The sequence below is a fragment of the Tasmannia lanceolata genome, unplaced genomic scaffold, assembly GCF_043159265.1.
Source record: "Tasmannia lanceolata isolate RefF3 unplaced genomic scaffold, GAP_Taslan_0.1 ptg000037l, whole genome shotgun sequence".
Taxonomy (NCBI): domain Eukaryota; kingdom Viridiplantae; phylum Streptophyta; class Magnoliopsida; order Canellales; family Winteraceae; genus Tasmannia; species Tasmannia lanceolata.
Window position 1 is genome coordinate 5004960 of NW_027518714.1, and position 24366 is coordinate 5029325.

General features: G+C 38.7%; 1 protein-coding gene across 1 annotated transcript; it reads left to right on the top strand.

Annotated features, from left to right (window-relative positions):
* The first annotated feature begins 5350 nt into the window (after window positions 1-5350).
* On the top strand, window positions 5351-6071 carry LOC143860845 (protein LIGHT-DEPENDENT SHORT HYPOCOTYLS 10-like). The gene has a single exon (XM_077371684.1). It carries the CDS (start codon window positions 5409-5411, stop codon window positions 5922-5924), a length of 516 nt encoding a protein of 171 aa, XP_077227799.1. The 5' UTR covers window positions 5351-5408; the 3' UTR covers window positions 5925-6071.
* The last annotated feature ends 18295 nt before the right edge of the window (window positions 6072-24366 follow it).

The following is a 24366-nucleotide window of genomic DNA, read 5'->3' on the forward strand; positions in this document are numbered from 1 at the left end:
TCTCCCTTGGCATACGACACACCAAAGACGTCTTGTTTCGCCGCAACCCAAGAGAACAACACTTCTCTTTTTATAGTTTAGTTTTCCCCAAAAACTAAAAATATAAATCTCTATTTTTGCCTTTGCCTTCCCACCCAAGCAACCACCGTTGGTGGGAAATAAGGCAACTTTCCTAACAATCTCCACCTTGGCTTATTTCCCAGCCATCTGAAGATTTTCTGTTGATGTCGCCACCGGTCCGCTATTGCAGCAAACCACCATTGGCCTTCCGAAGTACCAGCTGCACACCCTCGAATCACCTTAGTTCTGACTCCTCTCGATTCGATCAACACGGCCAATGCACATGTGTAGCTGCCAACCCGTTGACTCACCTATTCAACCTTGGAGAGAGATCTCGATCCATCTTCCCCAACGCAGGTACTGTCATCATCTCACCATCGTCTGTAACCTAGAAACCCGCCTCTGCACCAACTGTGAAAGAGACCCTACACGTGCATACACAATTACCTTGTTTTCAACTAGACATCGAGATCTTATGAACACTAGTTACCGTGTCCCCGACCAAACGATATAATCCTCAGTACTTCTCACCTTTCATCAGAACCATACAGTCGCATGTGATTTTCATGGCTCCACCTGCAGCTGAAAACCTGCAACCCCCGGAGTCCAACCGGCCAAGCGATACTAGATTCTTTCGTAGCTTTGGGACATATGCCACACCACCCAAAGTACGAACCACTCTATTGAACATCTTGATCTTCACCGTCCCAACTCCCGTGACGTCACAAGTGGACCCGTCACCCAAGAAAACTACACCAGCCCTTGTCTCCTGGAACGTATCAAAATATTCCCTCCTAGAGCATACATGAACATAGCAACCTAAATCTAGAATCCACTCATCATGAGAAATGTGATTACCTGAGACAGTGAGAACGTCTCCAAACACTTTGCTCTGTTCTCCCGCCACCACAGCATTCATAGCACCATTGTCCACTCGGTCAGCTCGCTTTGGACAGTTCCGCTTCATGTGGCCATATTCCTTGCAATGGTAACATTGCACGCCATTTCCGCCGACCCTGGATCCTGACCTGCCTTTTTTCTGATCCCCTGTCAGACGACCTTCCTCTTTAATTCCCACCATAAAATACCAACCCATGTTCTTCACTTACACCAAGAACATGTTTCTTCCGCATCTCATTCGATAAGAGCGACGCTATGACTTCCTCTAACTTTATTGTATCCTTACAATATAATAAAGTTAGTCACCAGGTTGTCATACGAATTAGGAAGAGAAGTAAGAAGCAAAATGGCCTTATCTTCTTCCTTCAACTTTCGTCAATCTTGTGGAGTTAATCCACAAGCCCATTGAACACTGTAATGTGTTCTAGAAGATCCCCGCCTTCCTACATCTTCAGCCCATACAATTGCCGCTTCAGATATAACCGGTTGGCCAAGTTTTTTGACACATAAAGCTTTTTCATCTTATCCCATAGCTTCGGCGCATCTTCTTCTTCCATAACGTTAAACACAACGCTATCTGCCAGACATCGTCGAATCGTGCTGACCGCCTTCGACTTTATGTCTTCCCACTCGGCATCCGTCATCTTCTCTGGCTTCCCATCCTTTCCCTTCAACACCTTAGCCAAGTCCTGTTGAACTAGGATGTCCTTCACCCTCATTTGCCATAGGGTGAAACTACCATTTCCGTCAAATCTATCGATGTTAAACTAAGTAGAACTTGATTTTATCGCCATCTAAGATCACTTCGCACTTCTCGGTGTAGCGCTCCACCTCGAACAAAAATCTTTCTTGGACAATCTTTCTACTCCTAAAGATCGCTCTAACTGCAATCCAATCACAACAACCACAATCACTTCACCCGGCCTCAACGATCGCTCCACTTGTTGGGAAAATCCACCTGGCAATCCGATCCGATCGTGCACAAATTAAACGGAAAGATAAAATAAACAAACAAGCAAGCCACAAGATGAACACCAAGATTTTACGTGGTTTGGCCAAGCCTACTCCATGAGCGAGAAACACGATCTTCCACTATGAGAAAACAATATACAAGGATTACAATGGATTAATCTCAAACCCACAAACCCGCAACCCTTTCCTCGCTTCTCAAACCCAAGACCGTACACAAGAGATAACCCGAGAGATAAACCCGAAAAAGAACCCAAGAGAAAACTCCGAAATGAAAAACCTATTCTCCCTTTCTCTCTCTTTTTCTTCTCTCTCCTTTGGCATACGACACACCAAAGACGTCTTGTTTTGCCGCAACCCAAGAGAACAACACTTCTCTTTTTATAGTTTAGTTTTCCCCAAAAGCTAAAAATAGAAATCTCTATTTTTGCCTTTGCCTTCCCACCCAAGCAACTACCGTGAGTGGAAAATAAGGCAACTTTCCCAACAGTGAACTTGTCACTGAGAAGGGCTATTTGACGCCCCAAATTCACAACAAGTGCTATCAGAGCCGGGGTGTGGAACCATGAAGTACCCTTGAGGATGGTGAAAATCTCTCAGAAATGATCTCGTTGTTCCCAAGTTGCCATTGTGTGGAGGGGCGAGATTGTCCAAGTTGCTTTTGTGTGGAGGGGGGGATTTAGGGGTTCCACGTAAAAGTAAAGATCCCACATTGGAAAAGTAAGAAGATATGGATGGGCTTGTAAGGAATTGAGCACCATCCCCTTAAAGGCTAGCTTTTAAGGGTGAGTTCTACGTGAGTCCTAACATCAAGGTATGGGACATTAAACCATTGATGCAATCAGTCAATTCCAGAGTTCTCATATGAGAGCTCGTAATATTATTGCCAGTTTTGACTTAAGCATCGGAGTCTCTCCTGATTCCAAAATCTGAGTGATTTTCTGACCGTTTGTTCTCGAGCTTATCACACCTCCGAGAAATCCTGGAGCTGAACCCATTCTAGTCTTAGTCCATATATGAGTGGCAACAAATGGTACGAGCGCAACGAAGACCGGAAAAACAGGCCATCTAGATGCATGTAGAAAGTCTCGTCTCATTGTGCAGTATGTCCCGTCATTCTATGTGTAGATACACCATTGTACAAGATGAAAAATCTTGGCCATGAAGAAAAAGCTGACTTCTAGATCTGGAAACGACCAAAACAGTTCATATCTGAAAATGACCAAAGATGCCTCTGTTTCTCGAACTTTTTGTCGCAATATTAACAACCGATGAGAACCCTAAGGCACACATAAACGCATGCACATGCATGGGGCATGCATAATACATCCATGCCATAGTAGAAATAGTGTCATTCATAGAATATTATTAAATCTTCGATAGAATATTATTAAATCTTCGATATAAATCTTTTCCGTATCAGTACACAGATATCGAGACCGATTCAGATCCTGCCCCTCCACTCGTGTGTTTTCTTTCTTTGAAGTATAAAAAAGAAATAAATAAAAATTAATCCATAAATAGAACGAGTTAAAATTGTCTCCATGAGAGTTGTTCGGATCCGAGTCAACTCGCTTTCGTCAATGGAATTAATTATTGTTAGCTTTCAAAATGCCATCCACTATTTGGGTCCCACCACCCATCGCTTTATTTAGAAAGTTTTTCATTCGTCGTTGATACTCTACTTTACATGTCGGAGGAGCCAATAGAAAGATTCCACCGAAAAGAAATTGAAATTGGTGATCATGACCGTTGATCTTGTATATCATGAGGTGACCCACCTGGGATTGGTTAATGCCATGGTTTTAAATTTCGGACCGAAACTGAAGTTTCCCTAAATTTGATATTTCGCGAAATACCAAATTTCGGCCTAAATTGGGGAATTTCGGTAATTTGGGGCCGAAATTTCAAAAAAATGACATTTAAAGAAAAAAAAAATGTTACAAAATTTCGGAATTTCGAAATTTCAGTCCCAAATTTCGAAGCTTAATACCAAATTTCGGATTTCGCCGAAATTTCAGATTTCGGTGGGGTCCGAAATAGGTACCGAAACCGAAATTTAAAACCTTTGTCTGTGCCGGGTGCTGACAATTCATCTTTCTTGGCGGAACCCTGACCAATGATCATGTGAGTAATCCCCACAAGGGATCTGCCACTTCAGATCGGATCCACCTATGTCTTGGCCACGTTCTATTTGGATCACTTATCCCAGAGTTTGATCAGAGATCATGGCAGAGTAGTCACCAGTGAGAACAATATATCATCAAGGTACAGTAATAGGATGGCAAGGTCTGATACTTTTCAGTGCTTCTTGAATATTACTTTTTGAGTCACGATCCATTTCAAATTAGACCGTCCATCAGAGTGTCTTTATGTCACGCCCCGGCCCCACACCGTGTAGATATTGTCCGATTCTGGGTCGTAACCCGCCCCGGTTTTGTTTTTCCCACAGGAAAACGCGTCTACATAGGGAGAGGGGGAATCCACATATATAGCCGAGGAACTTTTCCTCCCTTTCCGATGTGGGATCTCACACTTTAAGTCCTATAAGTCCTTTGTGTACACCATTAGGGCTTGAGATGAGGGGGAGGAAAGAGGAAAAAAAAAGAGAGATGTCATCAAAAGGAAAAGTGAAGAATAAAATTAATAGTTATTTATTCGTTTGGGAAGGTTTTTTAATTAGCAAAAATATGAAGGGTATTTTCTTACGTTAGCACCCTCCATTCGCGTTAGGACGCTTCCATTGGATTTTGCTGATACTTGTGGGTAACCATCCAAAAAAATTTAGAACTGTAGGACAAGCATGGAACCAATGGACATTTTTCGGATACGTTTGTGCCCCATCATTGTCCGTTAATGTTTTGATCCTTTGGATCCATCGAACGGTCTGAGTCCACTCACAGTCTCACACCCCTACCAATGGTATTTGGCTGGATCTCTAATCATCCACAGGATAAACGAATTTGATCACTACTTCTTTGCTCCATTTCTTTCAACATAAAATTGACCTAAAACAAATTTTACACCCATTTTTCCACTAACCTTTTACGTCAAAAGAAACGGAGCCTCAAAGAGTCATCAAAGGAAATCATGACTCATTGAGTCACCTATGGAAATAAGTGGAGAGATTTTAACGTTCTAACTCACAGCTCAGACTCATTGCACCGTACACCAATTTTCAAACCATGGTGGGGTAATTATTCTAATGAAGAAGACGATGACATTGACGAATAGATACAATAATTGTGCATTACATAGGACGATGTAATAATTACAAATATTAATAATATTAAAAGGAAAATTAAAAATTATATAGTAATAAAAACTAAAGAGAGGTGCAAAAGTAGCTCCATGGGGTCCATGGCATGTCTCCTCTGGTGGGCCCAACAGTTTGATTTCTTCTTTCACCATTACAATCTCACCCATTTACCTCAATTCTCCTTCCCCTTCCCTTTTCCAACCCAAATTCAACGGAGAAAATGGCTACCGACAAATCAAAAGACTATGGAGAAGGCTCATCCCGACCTGCCGGAGATCAACCTCCGGTCCAATTAAGCCGGTACGAGTCGCAAAAAAGGCGAGATTGGAACACTTTCGGGCAATACTTGAAGAATCAGAGGCCCCCAGTTTCGCTATCCCAGTGCAATTGTAGCCATGTACTTGAATTCCTCCAGTATCTTGACCAATTTGGAAAGACAAAGGTTCACTTACATGGGTGCGCCTTTTTTGGCCGGCCTGAGCCTCCGGCGCCTTGCGCTTGTCCACTCCGGCAAGCTTGGGGTAGCCTCGATGCGCTCATCGGACGACTCCGAGCCGCCTACGAAGAGAACGGTGGGTCCCCAGACACTAATCCGTTCGGAGGCGGGCCCATCCGTGTTTATCTGCGTGAGGTTAGGGATTGCCAAGCTAAAGCACGTGGGATCCCTTACAAGAAGAAGAAGAAGAAGAAAAGAGAGATAAGCAAGACCGATGATGAAGGAAAGTCCACAGCATAGTCCTCTTGATTTCCCTTTAGCTTTGTTTGAAAATGGTAATTTTTCTTAGAGAAACTCAGTGTAAGCTTTTGCTTAGTTGATGGATCTGGAATATGACATCAATTTGAAACATATTAAATAAAAGAAGGTAGATGAGGAGTTTCTCTCTCTCTTTATCTCACTCTCTTTCATGCAAAATCCATGTTAGTTTTCTATTTTTATATATCTGATTCTGACCATGCGTTTCCTAACTTTTATATTTCTCACTTTATGTTTGCTTCTATTTTGTTTTTTATCTTTTGGATTTCGGCACGGAGTTGTGCTCCCCATGGATTATTTGTGAATGTTTGATAATTATTTTTGCATTTTATACTATATCAAAGGTAAAATTGATGTTTTCTAGTTATCTAGTAATCCCATTCGAAACCATTCAATAATAATAATAATAATAGGTCTGATCAGTGTTTCTTAAACTTGGGGAATTACATTTCTTCTCATTTCAGGGTTTTTCCAGATTGTGCTGAAGCACTCACTTTTATAGCCTTTCTTTCTTTCTTTTATCTGTTTCCTGTTTAAACTTATTATGATGCCTTCTTGCTTATACATGGTGATTTATTTTCTCTGTCTCTACTGTTACTATATGCTCGTAGAGTTACTGCAAAGATCTCCTTGGTAGAATAAGAAAAGGGCTAACAAAATATTAACAAAACATTAAGAATATGAGAGAGATCTATATGTTGCAAGAGATAAAATTACTGTCTTGACAGTGTTATTGTGTAGTGAATGATCTTTGAACAATAAAAGATGCCGTCTCTATGGAGTACAAGTGATATAGTAGGCAAAGTTAACGACACGGATAGATAGAAAAGAGGGGTGAAGGGTTGAGAAGAAAGTGTTTGGATATGGAAGAAGACAACAATAAAACACTGTACATGCATAGTTTTTTTAATAAAATATAGTGTAGGAATGTAAGTTTTATTAATATGTTGGATATAGTGAGACACCAAGTTATAGAATCTTAAACATATATAAACAAAAATGAGTAGGCAGGTACAACGTTGAACTAGGCTCTAACCTTAAATACCCTAACATTTATCCACTTTTTCGATATCTTCAAATGGGCTAAGAGAGAAACCCCTCAAGTAACAAAATCCCCAGAATGTGTGATATTAAGAGGACGAGTAGAATATATAAGAAGATAAGGAAGGAGATATATAATGGGAAAACAGGATCGAATAACAAGAAAGAGATGAGAGATGTACCAATCTCTTACTATGTTATCTCTCTTCTCTATTTTAAAGTTGAAGAAAACCTCATCGAAATCTCTTCCCATTGTCTCTCTTTTCTCTATGTCAGTTTTTTTTTTTTTTAAACAAAAACCCTTATTCTCCATTACTTCTTTGAAAATCAATAGGAGCAGAACTCCTTTTAATCTTTAGATCCTAAAACCTTGAAATTTAAGAATTTCAAAAGTGTGTGTGTATATATCATCAGAGAAATTATATGATGAAAGGCCGTATGAACACTTAAAGGTGGTAAGATAAAGGTACCACCTTTGATATTTGATCCAACAGCAGCTCCTAAAAAAAGTGAGCTGCCTGTTGGATCAAATATCAAGGATGAGTATGTGTTCCAAAGGCGTTTCATCATATAAATTCTCATATCATCAAACCCTCAAACCCTAAGATTCTATACACCAAACTATAAGTAAGATTCTATAGTTTTTTTTTCCAACTCTCTCTCTCTCTCTCTCTCTCTCTCTCTCTCTCTCTCTCTCTCTCTCCGTTTAAGAAAAGCATCAATCTAGGGTTCAATCGAAACACACAAATTACCCACCCAAAAATGGTTATTAGGTAAGCTAAGATTGGTTATTAGGTAAGCTAAGATTGTGGTGCCTATTATTGCCAAAGCCTAGCTAGCTTACTTCTTGGTTTTGTTATTTGTTTTTGCAATGATGATCTTACTTTTCTTTATTATCTTGTTGCGTTGTCTCTCCTATCCTTTTTCTGATAGGGTTTGCTTTCAATCTTCATGATATCTTCTTATTCCCTTTAATGAATTCTGGTCGGGATCTTGTCTAACCCTAGCTTACCCACCAAAAAAAGAAAAAGAAATACACAAATTAAATAAAAAAAGAACGAAAGAGATTTACATGGTTCATTATGTCGTTTGATTACATCCACAAGTGACGGCTGTTGAAGTATATAATGATTAAATGACACCAACTCTAACAGCTTAAGGTTTTGGAGTAATTGGTTGTTCACATGGTATTAGAGCTATTGCCTCACTGCATATCCTGATTTCAAAACTCAAGAACTGCTAGATATTAAAAGTCCATGTGTATGGTCAACCAAAAAAGAGGGGCAACATGTAAGGATTTTGAAGTACAAAATGTTTAAGTAACACCAACACTTACTGCTTTAGCTTTTGGAGTAATTGGCCACAAAGGTGATTCAATAGGCAAAGATGACAAAGTACAATATACCTAAAAGGATCTACAACCAAGATGTTGTACAAAATGACAAACCCAATATGATCTAAACAATGCAAAACAATAAAAAGATGCTACATATACACAAGCACATGATATTCATGGTTTGGCAATGATGCCTACATCTATATGGGGAAACTACTGATTTTTCAATATAGAAAAAATATAAAAAAGGATTACGAGAGAATACTCCAACCCCACAAGTCGTTATTATCCTTTTCTCACACTTAAAATCCCTCTCTCAAAACCTTCCCCTCTTTATCTCTCTACTCATGATCAAGAGAAACCCTCTCTCAAACCCTTTGTGAAATTTTCTTGTATTACAAGCACTTTAGCTTTTCCCCAATAATATGTGTGTATGTGTGCGCATGTGTTTTCTCTACTAAAACCTAAAAACTACTACAGTCCTAGTCAATGGTGGAGCCAGGATTTATACATAAGGGGGGCATGCTTCAAATTTTAAAGGGAGCTGGGCCCAATTGAGTTGGGCCTATTAAGGAGTTTAGCCCAACTCAAGAGGGGCAGCTGCCCCCCTTATGCTACATGTAGCTCCGCCCCTGGTCCTAGTTACACTAAGAAACTAAGCAAAAAATATAGAAAGCCCAACAACACGTAAGGAACCTAAAAACTGTGAAATAAGAAAAAAAATTCAATGCTATAGTCTTGGTCCGGGTTTGTTCAAGCTTAACTTTGACGGATCGAGTTTCCGCAATCTAGGGCCATCTAGAGTTGGAGGACTCCTTAGAGATGAGAGGGGCTCTATTATGTGGGCGTTCTCTAGTCTGATTGGTAGAGCCAATTCTAATGAAGCTGAGCTTAAAACAGTCCTTCAAGGTATAAGGCTTGCAGATGAGAGTATCTTATCATCATTGGTAGTGGAAGGAGATTCACTCAATGTAATTCGATGGTTGATCGGAAGTCATTCCCACCCTTGGAGATTTCGCATTTGATGGATGAGATTCAGGATAGAGTGGGGTCTCGGACTATCTCGTACCGGATGTTAGGTGGGGTCTCGGACTATCTCGTACCTGCATGTTAGGAGGGCGGCAAATACTGAGGCTGATGCTCTTGCTCGTGCTGGGGTGAATAAGCCAAGTTTGGAGATGTTTGATTCACTTCCCCCTTGAGGCTTATCGGCTATATTTTATGGAGATGTTCCTTTATTTTTGTTTTATTTTCTCTCATGTTCTGACCATCTTAGTCTGGTAGTTTCTCTCTTTTCTATTTAATGGAATTTCCTTATCATTCAAAAAAAGAAAGAAAAAATTCAATTATCTCCACCTTAGCTTATTTTACCACTACATTGAAGGTTCCTCAACAGTCCAAATATATATCATCAAATCATTCCATTTCTAACTTTACCCGATTTAAACAACACACAGCCAATGTACATATGTAGCCACCCCTAATCAAACTCATTTAGTCAACTTTGAAGAGTGGCTTTGATTTGTTACCATTGTCTACAACCTGAAAAATATTCCCTTTAAAAACATGCACTGTGTTTCGAGCTACCCATTGACATCACGACAATACCATTAGACACTTTATTTCCCACTAGACTATACAGTACCACACTTCTCTCTCCATTAGGACTATAACTGTGTATGATTTTTATGGATCCATTTGCAATTGAGCGCTTTGCAAACTCTTTGAGTTCAATCTCCTAAGGGATATCAAAGTACAAACCACTCCATTGAACAGGTTAATGTTCATCACCCCAACATCCATGGCATAACAAGTAGAACGATCACTCAGGGACTGCACACCTACCTTTTTTGCTTGGAACATATCAAAATATTTTCTAGTGCGCACACGAATATAAAGATCAAAATTTAAAATTGACAGCCATCTCAAATAACCTAGTTCATTTCATCTGCTACTATCGGAACCGTCACTATGTTTCTCCTTGTCAGTATGCCCTGGACAATCTCACTTCATATAGCCAAACTCCTTGCAACGAAAATATTGCATGCCTTTTTTGGATGCTTCTAGATCTTAAAATATCTTTTTTGGATACTTGTTTGACAATGCTCTCATCCAATTATCTCCTTGAACAATCAATTCATGATGATGGTTTCCCTCAAGATTGTGGTTCCTCTTAATCTAGATAGGGACGAGCAATGTTGTGACTTCTTTCAGCTTCATTGTATCTTCTTAAATTGTAGTGTTGCCATCAGTTTGTCATATGAATTCGAAAGTGACGTAAGAATCCATAATTTGATACCATTTTCATCTTTTCATCGATTTTGTTGAGTTGATCTAGCTATGATCCCATTGAAGATAGTGTTATGTTTGCCTTGGATCTTAGCCCGTACAATTGATACTTCATATAAAACTAGTTAGCTAAGCTCTTTGACATATAGAGTTTCTCCAACTTATCATTTAATTTCAACAATGATTCTTCCTCCAAATGTTATCCAACAAACTATGTCAAATGATGCTCATGGTCTCAAGTCACTATTCTCCCATTCATTAGCCTACATCTTCTTCATCTTACCATGCTTTATCAAGGCATTATTGAACTAGGATATCTTTCACCCTTCTCTTTTAAAGATTGAATCTACCATTTTCATCAAATTTCCCAATCTCAAACTTCATGTTTGAATCTCTTGCAATCATTTTAGATCACCTCACAAGATTTAAGAAGTAAATTCTTTATTTTGGTCCTCTAGAAAGTCAATCGCCCATCTTAGACAGCGATCACCTTTCCCTAAGGGTGGTCTCCCTAAAAAAAGGTTGGTCTCCGATTGAGAAAGCTTAAAATCAAGCAAAGATTTCTCCCTTCTCATTCAAATAGATCCAAACTGCTTGAATCATTCTAAGGCCCTCCCGAATTAAGATAGTGATATAAAGAATTGTTAGCTCATCGTGAAACTCCACCTTAACGAGAATACACCAATATTACATTCTAGCTTCATCGTTCTAGATTGTTCGATTGATTCAACAACTATGATACTACTTTGTTGATAAAAATGAAAACCCGCATATGATCTAACAATCAAACGGGACAAGGATTATAAGTGATTACCTTGCGTTCTCCACACTTTTCTCTCCTAAAACTTAAAACATAAAGCCTACTACACTCCTAGTTAAACTAGGAAATAACAAGAGCCTCACACCCATTAAAAACCTAATTTATAGTTGTGACATAAGACAAAACTAAACATTAGACAATTATATAGAATCTCAAAACCTAATCCTAGTATAAAAATTTCTTGCTAGGGAGGAAACTATAAAATCTTCATATAAAAGAGTAAACACTTTTGAAAATATATTTGGGGATCGAATTCGAGAGAGTCATGACTATCTGTATGTCTCTCTAAAATCATCGATATAGGGTTCAATAGAAACACTAAACAAACAAGTTTTTTTTTTTTTTTTTAAATTAACTGGTCAGAAACCAAAATAAAACATGAAATTTACATGCCACTCCAAAGGCAAAGGTGATCCATGAACTTCCACTATAGGAGAGATGAAAAAGTACAAGATACCCTAGGTCTACAACTAAGACAGTTGTATAGAGTCTCAAACCCTAATTCTAACACAAAAATACTTTCTCCTCAGGTGGAAACTATGAGATTTTCAGATGAAAACTAAATACCCTATTTTAGGAATATATATGTATGTGTGGATAGAATTTGAGATGTAAACATCTCTCTTTCTTACTATCTCTCTCGATCTCTCTAGCATATCGATCTATCTAGCATATCTGAGAATGCAAAGAAATAAGGAAGAAGATCATTTCTTTCAATCTCAAATACATACATTGAATCCACAAGGAAAACTTAGGAAAAACTCAAACTATATTCCAGGTAAAAACTAAATTTGTACAAATTATAATAAATTATATATGATTAAATACAAGTAGCTCATATGGAGATGATTTTTCGTGAATAAAGGATAGAAGGCCACTTTTCGGATGAAAGGGAACCTCTCCTGATCTTGATGTTTGCACAATTTTGAAGAGCACAGTTAGAATTCAAAACCCTAACAACATAAATCCACTTAAAACTGCTCAATTGACCCTTAGTTCACTTAAACACAACCTAATAAAATCTAGATTCTTTTTAATTTTTTGAATGGTTATAAAATCTAGATTCTAAAGCCATAAAATTGATTGATTGAGATAAAAATTTACTTAAGATAGAACGGTGGACTGAAAATTGAGATTTGACCATCGAAAATCCTTTATAGTGCCGATTGTAGTGCTGATCGCTTCAATTCCAACAAATAATTGTGGGCCCCAATCTGATGTCTTGTCACAAGTTGCAGAATTTTGTTGGCAAGTGTTTTGGCTCCAATGAGACTAAGCAACCTCAAATTAACCATGAAATGTCGTTCGAGTAACTCATATTATTCATCTTCAAAATCGATTATTAAGAGATTATTTTAACAAAAAAAAAAAAGAAAAAAAAAAGAGATTACTTTAACAAAATAATATAGCTGATAAGTTGCAGCACATATTGACAAGAAGAATAGTAACGCCTAGTACGAAGCAATTAAGATTAAAATGTACTGTGTAGTCCAAATAAACCATCAAGGGTGTGAGAATGGCTTAGAAGCATTTAAACCAGGCACATGGAGCTTGCTCAAGTTCATCCTGTGTTTGTGACAAATAGAGTTGAACTTTAGATTAACTTTAAGGGGGCTATATGCGAACTTGTTCCTGAAGATCCTCTTAAAGGCGAGCATTTACAAATCCTCCTCTACCTGTTGCAGCTCAAGAGCTCCTTCCCCTTCCCCTTCTTCGAAATCCTCTTTGTATTTTCTTTATAGAAATCTCTAATCCATGATAGAACAAGATTCATTTTTCATTATATACAACGGATTCCTTGGTTAAGTCCAAAGAAGCAAGTGATGCCGGTACATATATGCGAAGAAATGATAAAAAAAGGAGGCAATATTTGCCATAGAATTGGGAGTTCAAATCAATGTAATGAGGGTATGAGATTTGACTATGTTCATTACTAGGGCAAATGTTTCATTGCAGTCCCCGACATACAATCATGCGTAACCTTTAACTTCAAACCCAAATGTCTGCGTTGCACCACCCTGTGAACATTCTAAATTTAACTTTCTTAACCATTCAATCATACCGTCTTTCCTTGAGGCAACAACACCCTAATCATAATTGGATTCAGTAGTTGAAAACCCTCAATTGTTTGCTTTAAATAATCTTAGAATAAAACTCCCTTATAGAAGGATGGTTTCATAAAGAAGATAATATATACTCCTTAGAGGTGTGGATGGCTATGGAGGTGAAACCTCAAGAACATTAGAGGTAGTTTGAAATGGATTGGATGTGAAAAATCCTCGAGGATGCCGAAGCTAGGTGAAACACTAAGATGAAGGAGTTGATCTGATAAATACAGGAAACATAGGAGTTCTGTACAGTAAGGGAGATGATATTAACACTCTTTGTTTTGATATTGACAGCGAAAATCTTAACAAGGAGTTAAAAATGCTGTTACCTCGAGGAATGGAGTAGGGCACGACCTCATTCATTGGGCTTTCTTTGGATCTCCTAGGGGTGTAAATGGTCTCAGACAATCGGATGGATGGATCCAAAGGATCTGAACGTTAATGAACATGATTTGTGCGCAACAGATGGATCCGAGCATTTCTATCGGATCTGTTAAAGTATAAAGATAAATAACGCCTTTCTCTAGAAGCTTAAGCTTTTGGAGAAGTTGGCAAGTTAACAAGATCTATATTCTTAGGTCCGAAAATATCTTGGATCATTAGATCATGACCGAGATGTAGCCACAAAATCCTGCAGTGCCTCCTATATCAGAATGGAAGGTACCAATGTATGAAAATACCCTTCTTAATTTCATTCATTTATTTATAATCAATTATTCACCAGAGTATTTTCATAAAATTCAAAAACCCTATTCAAAACCACAAACCACATTTCATTTTCCTGCTTTTAGTCTCCTCACCTTCTCTTGAGTTTCTTCCCTCTTTCCTCTTACCTAACCCTAAGCCCTAACTATGTATAACTTAAGTAGGACCTAGGACACTCGATTTGAAATGGATCGGGACTAGACTCATAGAGTAGTTCTCAAAAGCACTCCAAACGCGATCCGACCAATGGATCATGACCAAGACAGTGGATCCGGATCTCCTATGGCCCAAAAATCACACTAATCATGCAATCTCAACATCCAAAAAGTTGTAGCTTTTCGTTGTTGAACGTGTATCGTCACACATAAGGAGCTTTTGATAGTGTATGTTAAACAACACAAAACACATATTATTACATGTTAAAGAGTTCAATGATTGACGTATTTTTGGGTTATGGAAGATCCAAAGCAAGGGGTATCAAGTGGATGGTTCAAATCAATCAAAGATCTGACACACAGTGCTCTAGTGAGCTCGCCCATTGTATTATAATGCGGTCGCGCCCTACTGAAATATTCTTCTAGTTTCCTCGTAGTAAATGTGAGTTGTGCTGCAGAATGGGACCTTTACGAGACATGAGGAGAGATATATGAGTGATTAGACTTCATATGATGCCAAGACTCTTTTTGCAGAGGTGTATGCCCTAAACAGCAGACCATGTGTCAGACGAAACAAAGAGGCTTAGTACGATACACTGAAGGAATAAGTGTACACCAAAAGAAACCCTAATCATCACTCAAACAAAACAAAAGAGACCACACTTTCGATGATCTAAACCGTTCATCTAAAGGCACAATTATTGACTTATTGTACAATAATAACCGTCGGATTGGTGGTGGTGATTTTCGGCTTCATGTTGATCATGGTCCTTTTAATATCTTTAACCATCCATTTGCATGGCACAAAATTGAAGGTTTGTGATCATCCAAACCATAATAGTTTTGACTTTTATCAATTGGCTTGCTGAGGAGATGAATAGTATGGATCATCGGAGCATAGACCCCACACATACTTCTACCCACGGAAATAGGGAATTAATATATCGGCGCTCTTTCTTCCCTGGGCAAACCCCCTCTAGGCCACATTTGGATTCCTCTTGTTTTTGTATATGAGTTTTGGATACAAAATACATCAATCATCCTCATGCTCATGTTGTACGAGGGAGGGACGTCTTGCTGTTGCTGCAGCAAGGTCGAGGAGCAGTAGGTGTGAAGGTAATTGCAACAAATATGGATTTCCAAATAATGTCTCGCAAAAAATATTGGAAAATCAGACTTTTATCCACTGTGGTAGCTGGTTTGGAAATCGAAGGATCCAATCCAGTTCCAAATTTCAATAAATCCAAATCCAAATCTTGTGGGTATCCAAACATGGCCGCGACGCTTCTTTTTACACCATGAGGAGGTGGCCCGGGGAAGAAAATTGGGCGAATATATAATCTCCCCTGAATTATGTAGAATAATTCCGTAGGGCCCAGGGTAACAGCATATCATTCCTCCAGTACAAGTAGCAGTGTCGGTGCCTGCACTCACCAAAGCCATTATGTGAGTGGTGTACGGATGTGAGGCTTTTCTCGGGGCCAAGAAAAAATCGAAGAAGAAAAACAAAACAAAATACAATGCATTTATAGAAAATTTTTGAAAGGCTGATAAGAGGTTTTGCCTCATAAATGGGAACAGCCCCATGAATGGGTAAAATTCCATTCCTACTGTAGATATTCTTCAGAGTAAACAACAGTAAGGAGCTCTCTCTCTCTCTCTCTCTCTCTCTCTCTCTCTCTCCTTTTTCTTGCAAGGCCCATGTGTAATACTTTTCCTAATTTTATATTCTCTATACTTTTTATTCGTTTTGGCTTTTTTGGGATTATGCACGATATTGTGCTCCCTATGGATGATGGTATATGATTATGTGATAAATCCTTTGCATGCTATGTTACACGCATCTCATTAAAATATCTTAGTGACTAGGATATCTTGTTGTACCGTTATGTGCACTAAATTCTCATTCAGGGTGTTTGTTTCTAGGGTTTCCAATAACTGTAGCTCTACTCAATATTTCGTCACTAGGGTTTCCAGTAACAGTAGTTCTGCTCATAGTTCGTCTCTAGAGTTTCCAATAACAGTAGTTCTACTCAATATTTCGTCTCTAGGGTTTCCAACAACACTAGTTCTACTCAATATTTCTTCTCTAGGGTTTCCAACAACAGTAGTTCTACTCAATATTTCGTCTCTAGGGTTTCCAACAACAGTAGTTCTACTCTATATTTTCCTCCGATTTGGATGTTGTGTGGATCTCTATTGTGTAATCAATTTCAGTTATTCTCACACTTTTGGCTTGTTGTTAGTGCTTAATTTATCAAACAAGAATATAAATTCCATAGATACTGTTAAATCTCTATTATTTCGGTATTTATTTATAGAATGGGAGAAAGTAGTTAAATTAGAATTACAGGGAAGTGCTACATGTTTCACTCACCAAATAGGCCTATGCATGGAAATCGACCGTGCCTTTGGTTGCCTTGTAAATAAAAACTTACATAACTCATTTTTATTTGTTCTTCAATAGTTTCTCAAATACCCTTTGGTAATAGTTAAGTTGATACTTGAGGGTGTGTTTAGATGTAAACCCAAAAGCACACATAGAGTTTGTAAACCTTTAGTTGTAGTTGTGTCCAAATAAAAAAGGATAAACAACAAGTTGTAGTTATTGTGAGATATAATAGTGAAATAATACGATTGATGGTTGGTGAGGGCGGTGTTGGCTAATATCCCTATTTATTTCTTGTCTTTGTTTAAGTGTCCTGTTAGTGTTGTGTTGCGAATTGAACAGATTCAACGGAGATTCCTATGGGGCGGAAATGATGATAGGAAAGGGATTCCTTTGGTGAGCTGGAAAGATGTTTTTCTCCCTTTGAAGTACGGTGGGCTGGGTATCAGGAGAGTTAGGGAGTTCAATCATGCTTTATTGGATAAATGACTGTGGAGATTTGGAGAAGAATATTCTCAATTATGGGCGAGGGTTATTGGTAGTAAATATGGTCGTTCATATGGATTGTGGGAATCAAGTAATCATTATAAGAAAAAAGGGTTGACTGTGTCGCGGGACATCTTGAAACTGTCTTTCTCTTTCAAGTTGAACACCAAATTTAGGATCTCTACGGGGGATAGGATAAAATTCCGGAGTGATGTGTGGTGTGCGGAGGAGCTGCTTAAGGAGTTGGTCCCGGACCACGGTTGCTTCCAATACAGAGGCCTTTGCTTGTGAGTGCTTAGATAGTATTGGAGGTCGCTTAGTTTGGACCCCGGTCTTCAGAAGGCAATTCTTTGAGCGGGAGTTAGATTCAGCATCTAGGCTTCGAGAGCTTCTTGAGGGGTGCTACATCAAGAGGGGTGGTGTAGACAAAAGAATATGGACTGCGGAATCTTCTGGCATCTTTTCTATCAAATCCTTTTACAATTGTCTAGTGCCCCGTGCTGTGGCCTCATATTATGCAAAGGTGTGGAAATTTCATTGTCCACCTCGGGTTTGTATCTTTGGATGGGCTAATTGTCACGATCGAATTCAAACGATTAACTTTCTAAGAAAGCGTGGTATGTTGCTTATTGACCACTGCTCCCTTTGCTTGGAGAGTGTGGAATCTGTAGATCATCTTTTCATGCATTGTTCTTTTGCTCGACAAATATGGAGTCTTATTTTGCAGAGGTTTGGCATCCCTTGGGTTTTTCCAATATCTATTTCAAATTTGTTGCATCAATGGAGATTCGTGCCTTGGAGAAAGAGAGGAAAAATGTTGTGGAATATTTGTTTGCTTTCTACTTGGTGGGTCATATGAAAGAGAGGAATTTGGGAATCTTTGAAGGGATAGCGACATCCCCTCATTGGCTCTATATGAAAATTATAGCCATAGCTATTTCATGGGCGAGATGTATTCCGTTGTTCCGTTTTGTATTGGCTTTTGATCTTTGGGAGGGTTGGAGGGAAGTTTGCTTTAGTGGGGAAGGGAGGCCTCAAATCTCTCAAAGGTGGGAGCCTCCTCCTCCCGGGAAGGTTAAACTAAACTTTGATGGGGCTAGTTTTGGTAATCCGGGACCGGCGGGGGTTGGTGGACTATGTCGGAGTGATTGTGGAGTTGTTGAGTTGGCTTATTCGGGTCATATTGGGATCGGTGATGCTACAGAGGCTTAAGTTAAAGCGGTTTATTATGGCATTAAAGGTTTGAATAGAGAGAGTCTGGACAAAGCTATAGTGGAGGGTGACTCATTGAATGTGATCCGTTGGCTTAAAGGTGGGGCGCCACCACCTTGGAGGTTTGATGCCACGAAATCAATGATTTAATCGTGGGTTCGTCTATTGATATAAATCATGTTCGGAGATCGGCTAACGGGGAGGCGGATTCATTGGCTAGGGGAGGGGTGAGGAGATTGGTTTTCAAGTGGTTTGACTATTTCCCGCCATAAATTGTATTATGTTTTTATCTTCTTTTTGTTTGCGTCCTGTACTATTGGGTGTGGTTCCTCTCGGTCCTCCCCTCTTTCTTTTTATTGTTTCATTAATATTATTGATAGCCATTTCAAAAAAAAAAAAAGAAAAAAAAGAAGGATTTATGGCTCTTCATTATGATTCGGTCTTTCCGGCTAGGTTAGGGTTTTTGTTGCAAGGCTTTCCCCAGTATATCTTCAGCCTTGTTAACTATTTTTGTTGTGGGCTTTGGGGCAAGGTGGGTTTCACACTTCATGTGTTTTTCTTATCTTTTAATAATTTTGGGTCTACCCCAGTTTTTAAAAAATGCGATGTCTTGTCATATATATTAGTAAGTGGTGTTTTTAGTTTGAATGGGTTTTGGTATGTTTTTGGGAAGGGTTGGGGTATGATGAGTGAGAGAAGTTAATTGGAGTGGATGTGTGATTCTTTCTTGGAAAGTCAATAGAGTGGAGAAAGGACTAATGCAAGATTTTTATTATATTATTTCTTGGTTTTCTTCTTACCATATTTAGGGTAATAGATCCCTTTTTAGTTCAGTTTGAGTGTGAAACATAATTGCTTTTTGGGTGCAATTTTTGGATGAACTGTTTTCTAAAAATCATTTCACACAAATTGCACTCCAAGTGAAATTAAGTTGCACCCCAAACTGGCCCAAGTGTTGAAGATGAAGTCCTAGGTCATTAACAACCAAATATCTATATTTACTCCCACATTGGGTAAAAGAAAATGCAAAACGGGGTTGGTTAGCTTTTGCTTTTCTTACTTAAGCTGTCTTCCACATTGGAAAGGGTAAGCTTTTATTCATTGCCCTCAGTGACCCTCACTGAAAGCAGACAGGCAGCTAGTGCGTGTATTATCAATCTATAATAACAACCTTGTTATTGGTTTGATCTATGTTATCCTTTTTACAAGTCACTGTTATACCACGTAAAACAGAACCACAAAAACCAAGCAATCTCAAACCCCATCAAGTATTTCAAGTACCCTATTCAGAGGTTGATTCGAGCAGTGGAAAAGTCTCAAAAGAAGCAGACCAAGGAGTAGTACTTTCACCTTCATTAATTTGGTTGTTGGAATGGTCGTAGAGGTGCATTCAAGGAAGGAGCAGATGTACTAGTAGTCCAATGTGATGTGTTTATGCTGATGGAGGAGACAGCAACGGGCTCAATTACAGTAGAAATAGGACGAAATTGATGGAAAAGGAAACTCATTAGTGATTAGGAAGGAATAGGTGAAACATCAAGATGAATGAGTTCCTTGGCTGGGCAAAAATTTTCAAGGATTAAGCTAAAATTGAGTGATGCTGGTATTTTTATTTTTTTTTGAAAGATAGATCTTTTATTAATATGGGAAGATAAAAAGCCCAACCGAGGGGGTCGGAGCTATGGACATAAGAAAGTACAAATAGAAGGTACAAGATACATAGTGTAGATAGAGGTCAAGTAGAAAGGAAATTGAATATCTCCAAACTATCCTGGTTGACCCGTCCCTGGCTAGGCGATCCACCTCGCTATTAGCTGACCTCTTGGTGTATTGGACTAACTAGAGCCCCTGCAAGACGATCTTGTATCTCATCAAAATACTCTCGGGGGCAGGGGGGATCCTTCTTATCTTTAAGAAAAGTTTGAGATGATTAGAGATAACTAAGTCATTAGATTTTGGGAGACAAAAAAGGCACACAACTCAAGAAGACACAACATGAGCCCAGGGTATCCCATTCTTTGTTCTTTTTTGGATGGTGGCTAATTTTATTGAAGAAGAAAAAAAGAGAGGATCAAGATGGTCGATACAAAGATATAATTGCTAGCCAAACAAAAAGACAAGACAGAACAAGAAAAGATAGGTCAAGGGGAGAGGGAATCAAACAAAGCCAAAGCTTCCTTTGTCACCCCCTCTCTAGCAAGGCTATCGGCCACATTATTGGCGATCCCACCCAGTCTTGCATCTCATCGAAGTAATGATCAAATCACCATGGATGATGATGAGAACCTCTAAACCCTTGGGTTACATTTAGGGAATCCCCTTCTACTACCACTCTATCCATATATTATTATCTAGTAGCTTTAGACGTTGGTGAACAATGTGGACCTCTGCCTCATTAACATCTACAATCCCGACGGGACCCACAAATGCCCAAATTGTTGGAGGAATTAGGTCAAGCAAGAGGTTGCTTGAAGCATTACACCCAAGGTATCTAATTTGGAATACCAAGTTTGTTGCCTCCAGCCCCTATATATTAGATACACTAGGGTTTTAATAGGTTAGTGGGCTCTAGCCCAAATAGGCCCACTACACCGGTCCATTATCTTATTGGGCTTATATTAGAACATACATGGGTTATATTATATACCCAACAATCTCCTCCTATGTTCTACATATACCACAATCCAATAGATAGATAATGTAATGTTCAAAATAAAATATTGAAACATCCACATCACCATATGGTCTATATCATAAAAGATCTGTAATCCAACTGAAAACACGAATTCTTTTATGATAAACCAAGAGTTCTAGATATACAACAAGCTAAACTCAACCAAAAGGTAGTTTCACATATAATTGAACCCCACTGATCTTAAAGGAATTCATTCATGGGGTATGATTCTCATCGAGATCCAAAATAAAGTTCCACAAAAAAGTGAACTCTATACATACTGAAATAAAAGCATAGTCTTTATGACTTAGAAGATTTAAGTAAGCCATCTTCATCAAAGTCCAAATCAAGACAAGCTCCTCCTTTTTCGCTAATCCCTGTGAATTACCAAATATGGATTGCATGAAAATGAATCCAACCAATAGTGTAAACATGAAAGTATCCAGTTCTACCTGAAGAAGAACTTAGTGCAATTCCATAATTCACGAAAGTATCTAGTTCTACCTGAAGAAGAACTTAGTACAATTCCAAAATGGCTGAAAAAGTATTAGTATCACTCTCTCCATAAGCATCATTGTCAAGTTTCAATAAAGAACAAGACCTAAACAGCTTCTTTTGCAAAGAACCATTCATCATTGTCAAGTTTCAATAAAGAAAAAGACCTAATAGTTTCTTTTGCAAAGAACCATTTCATGTTTCTTTTTGGAATGTTACAGTCATCTTATCCATATTTGAGTTAAGCTGTATCATCAAGTTTGGAATGTACAACCTTTCCCAAAAAGGACATGTCATCAAATGTGGAATGACACACAACAACTGTAAACATCATCAGAACATATCAAGTGCCTATCTTGGCCAAAAGGGAGATTCAAAAATTCAAAATAACATGAATGTAGGTTAAGTCTTGTCTATACAGACTTTAACCCCATCTCCCCCACAGTTTTGAATATTTGATCTTTGTTCAGTCCCTTGGCGAGAGCATCGACCATATTATCCTTCGATCTCACATCAATCAAAGTGATAATCCCGTGTTCAATGAGATAATTTAGCATGGCATGTTTCAGCCTAAGATGTCTCCTCTTACAATTAAAGAGTGAGTTCTTCACAATCGTAATTGTAGCTTGATTATCACACAACATACTTAAGGAACTAATCCTTAACTGGGCCAGTGGAATGTCCATAACCATAATCAAAAGCTTTATCTCCTCTGCTTTCATTTGCAACTGAAGCTAGAGCATAAAGTTCCAATTCGACTTCCACACAACAGCAGTAGATTTACTGTCCCCTGATACTGATCCCCATGATTCATCAGAATATTCTTCCACGATAAGTGGATGGCCACCATAGTTTTGAGCATACTCTTGAGTATACGAAAGGTATCTCATCAGCCTCATAAGGGCATCTCTATGCTCATGGCCAGGATTGCTAGTAAAACGACTCAGCATGCCAACTATAAAGGCTATGTCTGGCCTAGTGCAACTTATAGCATACATGAGACTACCAATCAGTTGAGAATAAGCTAACTGATTCACACTGTCTCCTTCATTAGAGATCAGCTTCTTGGTATAATCAAATGGTGTCTCAATCGGTTTGCACTCACTGCATCCCCATAAAGAAAGTAGTTTTTCAAGATAATAGGCTTGGCTATGGGAAATCCCTTGCCTGTCAAAACTTACTTTCATACCAAGAATGGTGTCAACAACACCCAGGTCTTTCATGTCGAATTCTTTACCCAAGGTTAGTTTCACATTACTCACCAGAGAGAGAGATTGGAAACAAGAATAAACATCTATATACAAGCAAATAATCATGACCTTATTCGACACAAAACGATAGTAAAGGCATTTATCCGAGTAATTGATTAGAAAACCCAAGCTCTTTACTACCTTGTCAAATTTTTGATGCCACAATTTAGGTGCTTGTTTAAGACCATACAAAGATTTGTGTAACTGACAAACTTTGTTCTCGAAACCTTCAATGACAAACCCTTCAGGTTGGTTCATGTAGATTTTCTCTAACAGTTCTCCATTGAGAAAAGCTGTCTTTACATCCATTTGATGCACAATAGAATGCTTAATAGATGCCAAAGCAAGAAGAATTCTTATCGTGGCCAAATGACAAGCCGGTGAAAAGACATCAAAGTAGTCTATCCCACTCACTTGAGTATAGCCCTTAGCTACTAAACATGCTTTATATCGAGCTATGGATCAGTCATGATTGAGTTTCTTCTTCAATATCCACCTACAGCCCACAGTCTTAGCCCCTTTTGGCAAATCGACTAGCTGCGAGTTTAGATTTTGCAACAGAGAGCTCATTTCATCATCAATGGCTTCTACCCACAACAAAGAGTTCCTAGATCTCATCGCTTCCTTATAGGATGATGGATCATTCTCTAAATGGTAGGTCACAAAGTCTTCACCAAAAATTTTGGGTACTCTATCACATGGAGGAGCATATAGAGATTTAGGATGTGATTTGCAGCCAAAGCTGCCTCTTCCCAAATGCAACTAGGCATGCCAGCTGACATTAACATGGAGTGTAACACTTAAGTTAACGTCCTGTTCTTACACTCAGCTATGCCAATTGATTGAGGCGAGAGAGGAGCAGTAGTTTCAAGGATTACGCCCTGAGAGGCACATAATTCCTTAAACCCTGTCAGTTCAGATCCTCTCCTTCTCTAACACTCCTAACTCTCACTCTTGTCAAGTGTAATTGACATATATAATGGTATCTTATGAGTGTTAGTAAGGTAGACCATTTTCTGATAGTGCACATGTCCCAATTGGTTGTGTAACAACTTAGGAGCAATTAGCGGTGAACTTTCCTAACTGACGGTCTCATTATCTAAACTCAAATCAAACATACCATCTATCAAATATGCACAATCAAAATAGTATGAGTTAACAATCAAAAGTTACTCTACCACACATAAATGAAGTACATATGCCAGCATAGTCTAAAAGACTAATAGAAATTAAATTCATTTGAAGAGCAAGAACTACTTTAACATTTTTTTTTAAAGTTAGTATTTGTCCTGAAGAAAGGACCAAGTTCGCAGTATCAGCGTGAGTCACCTCTACCTCTGCTCCACGAGCCACTGTAACGGTCTCTTTCGCGGCAACAACATCAACTAGTAGTTTCTTGGAATTACAAACATGACAAGTGGCTCCTGTATCTAACCACCAGTCAGAAGAAGTATTGGCCTTACC

Bases quoted from the DNA above. Each gene is read 5' to 3' on its own strand.
- LOC143860845 (XM_077371684.1), top strand. From the start codon at position 5,409: ATGGCTACCGACAAATCAAAAGACTATGGAGAAGGCTCATCCCGACCT.